Source organism: Sphaeramia orbicularis, chromosome 14, assembly GCF_902148855.1.
Source record: "Sphaeramia orbicularis chromosome 14, fSphaOr1.1, whole genome shotgun sequence".
Lineage (NCBI taxonomy): Eukaryota > Metazoa > Chordata > Actinopteri > Kurtiformes > Apogonidae > Sphaeramia > Sphaeramia orbicularis.
The window spans coordinates 41409101-41420909 of NC_043970.1; the positions used below are offsets into that span (position 1 = coordinate 41409101).

Consider the following 11809-nt stretch of genomic DNA (forward strand, 5'->3'; position numbering starts at 1 on the left):
CGTCCTCTAGTGACACATGCTCCAATCGCAGAAAAGGAACGGAACAGTAGGATTTGCGCAGCTATGTTATAAATAGAGGACGCGTAATGCAGGGTGTATGTGATCTGTGTCGTTTCCTGCTTCCAAACTGACCATCCAGTGGATAATTAAAAAAATATATATAAAAAAAAAATGCCCGATCCAGCAAAGTCAGCCCCTGCGCCTAAGAAAGGCTCCAAAAAGGCCGTGACCAAAACGCAGAAGAAAGGCGACAAAAAGCGACGCAAGACCAGGAAAGAAAGCTATGCCATCTATGTGTACAAGGTACTGAAGCAGGTCCACCCAGACACGGGGATCTCCTCCAAGGCCATGGGCATCATGAACTCCTTCGTCAACGACATCTTCGAGCGCATCGCCGGAGAAGCGTCGCGTCTGGCGCACTATAATAAAAGATCCACCATCACGTCCAGGGAGATCCAGACCGCCGTGCGCCTGCTTCTACCCGGGGAGTTGGCCAAGCACGCAGTGTCCGAGGGCACCAAGGCCGTGACCAAGTACACCAGCTCCAAATAAGAGCCGGACTGGAGCTCAACAGGAGGCATTGAACCATCACCAAGACCACAGACACGCCGCATCCTGGTGTCCGCTGTTCATTTGATGCCAAAACTGTCATTTTTGCGCCATTAAGAAGAAACTGAATGCCCATTTAACCAAGGCCTTATACTGAATGTATTACTGTGCTGTAGCCACTTTGATTGTAACTTTTCCTTTTTTTTTTTTTGTCGTAACGTTTTTAACTAATTATTTAATAAATTCAGAATCGAAGATCTTAAAATGATAAAGATCTCCATTGTAAGACTAATTTGTATCCATGCACTTTATTAAAGTAAAACCACATATCTGATTATATCAGAGTAATATGAATTAAATCTGTGTTTGTTAGTGGTCAGTGTGTTTTTTACCTTTGGTCTGGTGACTTTCATTATTAACCACTGGAAACAGCTGATGGTGCTTTGACTGCAGGGAAAGGGTGACCCCTAATGGAGAAAAGATGCAGGTGCACACTTTAAAGGTCTACTGACTCAATCACAATGCAATTACTTACATGTTTGATATAGTAGATAAATTAATCAAGAGCCCAATAGGATTTGTTTTCTGTCAATATAAATGTAAAGGTAATTAGGATTAAAAATTGTTAGGATTAAAAGTTAAGGTCTAAAAAGATGCACAATTTAGTTTTATTTATACAACGCTAAACAAAATACATGATCTCAAGGGACTTCACACATCCAGGTCGCATTAAATCAGTTGTGTCGAAGCATTTAAGTCTTTCGCTTCAGTAAAAATAGCAACACCACCATGTAAAAATACTCCTTTAACAGTACTGCGTTCACAAACTTGCAAAAAATACAAAGATATTACATGAATATCCTCGAAAGCCAAATGTAAAACTGCAGAATCGCTCATTTCAGAATAATACACATAAGTGAATTATGGATTGCAAATATGTTCAACTTTATTGTTCCACTTGATAATGATGAGACTCATTTAAATTATAGTAGATTCAGTCTGATGTTAAATCCATATTAATACATCTTAATTTGTTGATATTTTTTATGAATTATATTAACCTGCAAAATAACTTAGTTTAGTTTTATTTCGAGCACATAAAATCATCAGATAACAAAGAACTATACAACATGGTTAAACAAAAATTTTTGGCGCTCGAAAAGCAGCTGGGAAGAAGTATAACTTACAGACTCCACCCTCTTTTTACAAACTAATAAATTAATTCCACTTCCTTTACTTTGTTAACACACCTTTTTATATGTATATATTTTACAATACCACAAAACATCAATACAAACCATTCAAATACACTTTTTTAGTCACCTTACACGCAATCAGATTTGCATAATCAACCTTTTTTAATCTCAACTATAATATTCATATGCACTTCAAATATTTACTACAAATACAAATATTAGTAGATGTGATAATATCTCCAAATCATGATAGTCTGTATTAATTACAAATAGGCAATACACAATAATATCATGTTTTTATGCATTCTTCTATATTATAACTAGATACTCACTTATTCAGATAATGTTCTATATTATATTTTTTTTTTTTTTTCTAAAGTTAGTTATGATAAAAAAATATAAAAGGTCATTATTTGCCTCCATGTGGAATATATGCGTAAAGTAGCAGAAAATGGAGCAAAACATAAAGGTACATGATTTAAAAATGCTCATTAAACGTAAATAGTCGACATGGCCATTAAAACCGCAAGATGTTAAAAATAGTTTGTCATTGTGTGGAAACTGTTATCTTCTGCAACACTGATTCCTCAAATAAATCCATATAGTTTGAAAAATAGCGGTAGTTTAGACACTTTTTTTAATGTTCATTTAAAGATATATTTTATTAATTCTCTACTCTAATGTAAAACCCTTTGAATTTACTCAGACTTTCTGAACATTTACATGATCAGCAAATTAAATATAGGAAAATACCTGATTTTCTCTGAAAAAATGAAAAATGCAAAGGACAATATTATAATAAATGGTGATAAATCACTCGGGGAAAGGTTAAATAGATAGAAAAATCCATTTGGGAACTGCCACAAATGTAGCGTTGGGTCTTTATGGGTTAAGGCTATCAATCAATTAATCAATCAATCAAATTTTATTTATATAGTGCCACATTATAATTAAAGTTATCTCACAAAACTTTACATTTAGAGCTGGTCTAAATCAGAGTCTTAGGCCAAGTTACAGACACCAACAGAGTCCTCCAGGAGCAAATACTTGGTGACAGTGGAAGGAAAAACTGTCCTTTTAACAGGCAAAGAGAGAGATTGGTGGGGGGGGGGGGGGGGGGGTAGTAACTGCTGTTACTAGTATAACTATGACAAACTAGACTAAATATCCATAACTGTTATCACTATTATTCTAAATACAAACATTAACAGTGGATATACTACTACTGCAGATGTTACCAATTATAGAATAAACACTAACACAACTATATGGATAAATGAATGATGACGATGGAGGCAGGAGAGAAGTAGGACCACAGGAGTAGGTCCAGAAGAAACTATATATAAAATGAATGAATCGGATCTAGGACAAAAACATGAAGCATGGAAACAAAAACTGCTCTAAACCAAGTCACAACACATTCCTCCAACAAACATTTGACAAAAGACAAACCCACTGACATCAATGACTGCACACCTGTTCACGTGGGAGATGCAGTCACACCCTGTCCTCAGGCGACGTATCCTGAAATGTTGTGTTGTGACTGATGAATGTGAGACGTGTGTTACTGTTTTCACCGTATCCAGCCGGTTTTACATGAAAACACTCAATTGTTTCCATTTCCTGTTACTTTCACCCCTTATTAGGCCTATTTCCACACTTCTCTGACATTAAAGAGAGGTGTGACTCCATTATGGAAGTAAATCTGTCTCATCAGATTTTGAATTATAAAAGCCATTAAATTTCTAGCACTGAATTTTTTGCTCTGAAATTAAGTATCTGAATTTTTTTGTCTCTCAATTTAAATATGTTCATAAATTTTGAATAAAAAAATTCAGAAGCAAAAAATTCAGAAGCAAAAAATTCAGACGCGAAAAAATTCAGATCACACATCTGGGACATCGAGGATAAGTAATCAATTCTATCTCAAATCGAACTGACAGCCAGCCAATCGAGTTACATTAGATTGGTCAAGTGACGCCGATGCAGGAAGACGGTCAGCACGGATGTGTGATCTGAATTTTTTGTATCTGAATTTTTTGCATCTGAATTTTTTACCTCCGCCAGGAGGTATTTTGATCACTTTGCTTTGTGTGTTTGTAACCTCTGCCAAGGAGGTTATGTTTTTGTCGGCGTTGGTTTGTCTGTCTGTCTGTTTGTGTGCAAGATAACTCAAAAAGTTATGGATGGATTTGGATGAAAATTTCAGGAAATGTTGATACTGGCACAAGGAACAAATGACTAAATTTTGGTGGTGATCGGGGTTGGGGGTGGGGGGGGCACAGGGACCCATTGGTCTGCCTTGGCGGAGGTCTGTGCTGTCTTTTCTAGAAAAGCACTCAGAGCACAGACCTCCGCCAAGGCAGACCAATGGGCCCCCGTGGCCCCCGTGGCCCCCGTGGCCCCCCACCCCCCAACCCCGATCACCACCAAAATTTAGTCATTTGCTCCTTGTGCCAGTATCAACATTTCCTGAAAATTTCATCCAAATCAGGGGCACTGATCTGCCTTGGTGGAGGTCTGCACTCTCCAAGTGCTTCTAGTTTGTTTGCGTGTTTGTTTGTTAGGAACTTTACGGGAAAACTATTCCAACCATCTTTACCAAATTTTACCCACAGATAGGCCTAGGCCCTGGGACAAACACATTAAATTTTGGGCCAAGTAGGCCAAAGTTTAAGGTCACAACAAGGTCATAAAATCTCTAATTTTCCGATCTCTCATCATTGAGCAATTTTCGAAAATTCATAAAAAGCTCAAAACGACTCTGATTAGCCTCCAATTAGATCCACCCGTAGCTTATAACAACATCTTGTATCTGGCACAAAATTGTCCACATCCACTGTGGAATGTGGACTCTGTGGACATTTCAATTTAACATTGAAAATCCCATTTATGACACATTTTTCATTATAACTCAACAAGTATTGATTGGAATTTAATATAATTTGACATACACGACTGGTACCAAGCTTCAACTTTTTCTGCTGTATGGAACAACCTTGAAACTGTTTAATTTAAAAAGAAATAGTCAATCCACACATGCACACCATTCGGGGGGGCTTGGCGGAGGTTTGCATTCTCTGAACACTTGTTTTATTATAAATTTATGATCATAGTTGAATTTAGAGACAAGAAATTCAGGCGCTTAATCTCAGCGCAAAAAAATTCAGCGCTAGAAATTCAATGGCTTTTATAATTCAGAATCTGATGAGACAAATTTACTTCCATACTCCGTCTACTATCATTTCGGAATAAGGGTTGTTGGGTTCAGTACAGGTTGAATCAATTAATAATGTCAAAAGAGAAGTTTTTTTTTTTTTTTAACAGAACATGTGCACATGAAAACGCATGTCATGCTATTAAAGTAACTAAACCCCTACATAATAAAACACAACATAAAACCCATGTGTTTACCATAATTCAGCATGAAATTGCAACAATAGGGACACTGAATTCACACACAACACATACTATAGATACTGCAGGTGCATCATACAAAGCCACAAAGAGCTACTTGAGACATGGCGAACAGGTAAAAGGTGTCATGGATCCATCACATCTGCAAGTGTTCATTAAAAAAACTCTAATCTGCAAAACCAAAACACCTTCTGAGATGTTTAGCAGAAATGTTTGTAACTTAATAAATATAAATGTACGTGGAATTTAGGATTAAAAATTATTAGCAGCATTAAATGTTTAGGTTAATACGATCCAGATTTACATGTTAAGGTCTAAAAAAAAAACATGCACAGTTCAGTTTTAATTATATAGTGGTAATCATTATATATGATTATCTCAAGGCATTTCACACATTCAGACAAACAAGTTACAAAATGCATTTAAATAATGTTATAGGCACTTATTTTTATGTTCATTTAATGATATATTTTGCTGAAAAAGCCACTTTTTCTTCACTTTTCTCTGTTCTAATGTAATGTAAATGTTTCCTAATGATCTCAAGTGATTCTGGGCTAAGTCTAATCCCTCACCATCTGGACTCAACAGGATCTCCACAATCCACCTGCACAGTTTAGACTTAAATCCAACAACATGGGAAACGTTCTCACATAGAGTAGGTGTTACTCCTCTGCAGATGACTGAGCATGCTGTGGAGCGTTTAATCACCAGTGGATTTATTTATTATGCTTATAGGCAAACTGGAGAGAGTGATACGCTGAAAATAAAGTCCGCCATGACCTTCTTAAAGAATTAATTCATGGCCGATGTGACAATAAGGACAGGGGTTTATCATTTAAATGTGGTGACATTTAATATCCATATTGTCCTTCCATGAACAGTGAAGAATGATGAAGATGATGGTGTGCATTTCAACCATTGTTATTTGCATGAAACAGATATTTTTCATCATGATTAAGTGCTGAGGTGGACTTAAATTATGGGTATTATTCAATGAAAGCTTTGTCAAATTGCACAGATCTTGTTACCGCTGCATCCAGTAAGAGTAAGAGGAACAGAAAGAATTGGGAATTAAATGGATATTAAGGTTGTTGTGCGCCCTCAGGTGATGGAAACAGAACAGAGGATGTTGGCGCTTAATTAAATCCACAGGAATCCAGGATAAGAGAACTGTTTCACTGAAGACGTTTCCCTTTTATAAAAGCAGGCGGCATGGGTGTTACTGATAACATTAACGGTGGTTCTGTACAGTCATTTTCCTCTGTGAAGCAGGGTAGATAAAACCTGAAACTGATGAACCTAAATATTATATAAATTCTGTCATCTATTATGATATCAGTTGTGTTTTCTGCTGTTATGACTCAACATATCTGCTGTGAAAAACTGTAACAGACATTCTGGTTCACTTTACATTGGTGGAATTAGATTTAACCCTTGATCGGGCAAGTGACTATTTCTGGTAATTTCCGCACACATTACAAGACAGTTCCAGTGAGGACAGTGAGGCAACATTCTAAGGTCTACTGTGGTCTACACCAAGGTTATAATAGTTTTGGATTTTTCATTATAGTTTAGTTTTATTTAGTTTTGCCTTTTTTTTAGTTAGTTTTGTAAGCACACAATACAGTTTCAGTTAGTTAACTTTTTTTTTTTTTTAAATATATAATTAAAAGAAACTATATAGTTTTTATTTATTTCAGTTAATGAAAATGGTTTTTCAATTCTAGTTTTCCTCATTTCGTTAGTTTTTGTTAACGATAATAACCTCAGTCTACAGCGGTGATTTTCAACCTTGGGGTCGGGACCCCACGTGGGGTCGCCTGGAATTCAAGTGGGGTCACCTGAAATTTCTAGTTCGTGATTAAAAATTAAAACCTACTTATAAAAATTTACATAATATAGCCTAAATGTTGCCTAAAATTAACATTTATTTGCAACATATTACAGCAAACTATTACACAATCAAAACCAAATTAATTTTAGCAAATAAAATGTCTCCATTTTGAATGTCTGGGGTTGCCTGAAATTTCTAATAATTTATATTAAAAAAAAAAAAAAAATGAAAACTTAATCATAAAAATTTACATTATATAGTCTAAATGTTGTCTAAAATTAATGTTCATTTGCAACATAGAATAGCAAACTATTACATGATCAAAAACAAATTATTTTAGCCATAAAAAATGCCTTTGTTTGAATGTCTGGGGTCTCCTGAAATTTGTGATGTTAAAATGGGATCATGAGCCAAAAAAGGTTGGGAACCACTGGTCTAAAGGGTCTGTAAGGCCCACCTCGACATGAACAGTGAGTGTACCTCAGAGGTTCCCAACCTTTTTTGACTCATGATCCCATTTTAACATCACAAATTTGTGGTGACCCCAGACATTCAAAACAGAGACTTTTTTTTTTTTTTGGATAAAATTTGTTTTTGATCATGTAATAGTTTCCTATACTATGTTGCAAATAAACATTAATATTAGACACATTTAGTCTATATAATGTATATTATTACGGACGGAGGCAGAAAAGCCAGGTGTAGATTACTGCACAAAGGGAGAATTTGATTTTCCTTGGTCAGGATATGTACAGTCAGTCCAGCTTGGATTTACAAGGCTGACAATTAATATTGAACAAACAAGAACTCAAACTATAAATTATGAAAGAGCTGCAGCATCTGAAACCGACCATAATGAACATTTGACAGAAGCAGTACCACAGTGCTTCAGTTTCAGCTTCAGTTTGTCATGTCTTTTATGGATTGGGATTGTCTCTCTCAACTCATATATATATATCACATATAATATTTTTTATTAGGACGTTTTTATTTTTATTTTTTGACAGTTACTAGAAATTTCAGGCGACCCCATGTGGAGTCCTGACCCCAAGGTTGAGAAACACTGGTGGACCTGCTTTGTTAGGTACCATGAAGTAATGGTACGAATGTAAGGAATGATGTTCAAAGGGATAATGTGGATTTGGACAGGGGTCTGGATCAGCTCTTATGTTGATGTAATGTTCTAAAAATGTTCTTCTAATGCTCTAAAACACATGTTCCTTTCATATTTCATGTGTTTTTACCCCTCGACCAAGGGGTATTGTAATCGTTTGTCATCTGTCCGTCCATCTGTCTGTCCATTCAATGACATAAACGCATTATTTGAAGAACGCATTGAGACATCTGCACTAAATTTATAATGTGGATGCATCTTAGCATGGAGCAGAAGAATATTGAAAATAGATTACCTTGACCTACTTCTTCAAGGTCCAATGGCCTTGTGTAGTTATAATATCTGAGTACTTTCACATATAAATATGTATGTAATAAGTTTTACACAAAGACAGTCTAATCTAAATTATAAGGCAATAACTTTCAACAGAATCTTACACTATATTTGGGGGTATTAAAAGTGTGCAGCTTATGTTTCTTATTATCTTTTATATATACTTCTTGGATTTGTTTTACTTTTTCTTGCCACTTTTGGGGAGGGAACCAAATATGGTAACTTCACTGACCTTGATTTTCTACATGACAATAAAAGCATTTTGAAAAATGTCACAAAAGTAATATAGTCTTGTTATGTCCTCCAATAACACACTAAGGGTTAAATATTGAATTTCAGAGCATTTCTATGAGTGAACTATAAAGGGTTAATATCACTTTTAGAGATCTTTATATTTGGGAATGGACTAAAGGGAGGACAAATGTGAAGTCTAGGTCAAGGACTTGGGTTGTGGGTTTGAAATTATGGAATGGACTTGATGATGAATTCAAGTTGTTCACTTCTCTAACAAAGTTTAAAAAATGCTTTAAGTTTAAAATCATTCAGGAATATTGAATTGAGATGGTAGATATGTTTTTGTTGTTGATTTTTTTTCTTATGGTGTGAATGCTTGATGCTGTACACATTTAATGTCATGTAAGTAGTGTAACAGGTGAAAAGGAGAGGGCAAAAAATAAGCATTTGCTTTTAGCGTATTCCTTTTTTGGTTTTTGTGTTTATTATAATTGCTGTACTAAGTGTAATGATTAACCCTTTAAAACCTGACGTGTCATCGCTGACACACCCTGCGCAGATGCAGTTTGGATGGCTGTGACTCTTTCACTGTTTGTGCAATTGGAAAAATTCCAGTAGTTTCTGAAACCTAAGATGTTGCACTTTATAGATTTTATTGGGTCATGACAGTAATCTTACTCACGCCTGTACTAGAAGCTGGAGAAGAAGCCATTTTAGGAGCATTATAATGTGCAGTAAATTGTGAATAATTGCTAGATTTTGAAAGATCTGGAAAAAAGTGCTCTGGAAAAATGGGCAAACGGACTCACTAACAGCATGTTTTCTAACCTTTTAATAGTCCAAATAAGAAAAAAGGTCCAGGCAGAATATTTTAGACTTAGGGTTTAAAGGGTTAATGTACAAACCAAAAATAAATAAATTCATTCATATTGTTTATTGTAGTTTGACTTAGTTTGCATGAGTCTGAAATCCTGCCCATTATTTCAGTTCACTCACTTCCATTTCTATTTCTACTGTTGCTTTTAGGTTTGGTTGACAGCGATAACCCTCACCCAGCTGACTCAAACCTGATTCATGACAGAAAGTTTTCATGTGACACATTAACATCAACATTTTTACACATATAAACACATTTCCTCTCTCCAGGATTGAGAATTAAGAAAATGTAAAAGCAGGTTACCACTCAAATACACTTATGGCCGGTGAATGGGAAAAAGGGCAGACATGACAACTCAACACTGAGCCCTCTGTAAGCTCACCTCCATCCATTGTTGTGGTCTGGTCTCAGGGTTCCTGGAGGGGATTTGGGGAGATGTATGGTTCAGGTGACGTTGCCAGTTGTAGGAGGTTTTGTTTGGCTGGGTGTGCCTTTCTCTGTGAGTCTGACATGGTGTGCGGGAGACCTAATTTCTGAACAATGGATGGATGGTAGCCCCCGGCATTAAGGGGGGAGATGTGACAGAAAACGCATTATTTTAGTAGAACATAATTCATCATGCGGCCTTCTCAGACGCTCTTGCGTAAAATAGCTGAAACAAAGCAGGAGGTGTTAAATAGGGGTTATGTAATGTCTTTAGGTTCGTCGTTTTACAGACCTTTTGACTTTTTCTTCCGACAAGTAAACAACTACATGACAAATATTAAGTTCACACTCTTATTACAGTATAAAACACGCAATAACACCTCAACTCTCATAAATTCAACATAGCTAAGGGATTTGTTTGAGCTAATACGACACATCTACATCATAGCTCGCACAATATTTAACCCATGAAGACCCAAACAGCCAAAATCATCTTCTGATCTAAAAGTTTTAATAACTTTTGACTAAACCTATCAATATGTTGAAATATTTCAGATAAAATGCAGTTTGTCATCTTTTCATGGTCATCACATATGACCCATTTGGACGTTCAGAGGCTCTGTAGCTACCGTGGAAACACTGTCATCTTCTACAATATTGATTCACCAGTAAAACCCACAGACTTTGATCAATGACAGTGGAAGGACATGTTCAGTTGCTGATATTTTTGCTGGAAAAAGTCACTTTTTGTACAGTTTTCTCAGTTTTGATCTAATACCCTTTGAATTTACTCTGTGGTTTAATGAACGTCTACATGATCAGTGAAGTAAACATTGGAAAAGACCTGATTTTCATTGAAAAAATGCAAAATTACAGAAGATAATATGATAATAAATGGCGATAAATCTCTTAAGAAAGGTTAAATAAAGAGATAAATTCATTTCGGAGCTGCCTCAGAAGTAGCACTGGGTCTTTATGGGTTAATGTGAACAACTTACATCGATACTGCTGCGTAACTGAATCAACATTTATAAGCGTGCCACTACTTTTGTAAGTGTATAAACTACATTTTTCACACTATTTTATACATTTCTCAGTGGTTTTGTCTTTTGTAAATGTCATCGCTAGCCCTAGCTACACATCTTTTCTTTGGAAAGTAAAGTTTCAGTGTTTGACTGTTTTTTTTCTCTTTAAAGTTCTGATTTATTGTATCTTCGAGAGACTGAAAAACCTCTAAATAGACTTATTTCTGCATGTTGTTGATCATTACTCAAACTGATGTATAAATAAAAGATTGTAATTGCTCTCCTGCTGATCTTGGAACATGTAAATGCATCATCTCAGGTGCATGGGGTTAGTATTCAAGAACATTCTGTCTGATGAGGTAACAGCTGAAATGACATGCTGTACCAGTGGCTACTTGACATAATAGACCACTGGACTAAAAACGCTTTACGTAGGCTTCGCTATTGTTCAGCTCCTGTCAGATGATCTGGTTGTAGGATGCACAATTCGCCATCCTCCTGGTGGTGCTTTCTTACCTTTCCCTTTCTTCTCAGTAGGTTTCCTGAGAACTCTTTTAGCTTGAAACGAGGTCAGTATAAATGACTCAAAGTCATGAAGGTGAGAGCAGAAAGACAGAAGTTTCTCAGAGGAGAAGAAGTAAAGAAGCACTGAGACATGAGGTAAGTAATAAGACTCATTTTAAGGTTTTATAGCATGTTTTTATCAGTACCTTACATGATGAATGAATTATATTTTGTTTTTTTTGTCAGTCCTGTTTTAAATTAATACATAAATCACATACTGTTGCTATTACAAGTGTTTTT

General features: G+C 35.8%; 1 protein-coding gene across 1 annotated transcript; it reads left to right on the forward strand.

Moving 5' to 3' along the window:
• Positions 1 to 78: 78 nt before the first annotated feature.
• Positions 79 to 931, forward strand: hist2h2l (histone 2, H2, like). The gene has a single exon (XM_030154185.1). It carries the CDS (start codon positions 172 to 174, stop codon positions 550 to 552), a length of 381 nt encoding a protein of 126 aa, XP_030010045.1. The 5' UTR covers positions 79 to 171; the 3' UTR covers positions 553 to 931.
• Positions 932 to 11809: the final 10878 nt, after the last annotated feature.

Excerpts from the sequence above, each read along its gene's own strand:
- hist2h2l (XM_030154185.1), top strand. The coding sequence starts at position 172 with ATGCCCGATCCAGCAAAGTCAGCCCCTGCGCCTAAGAAAGGCTCCAAA.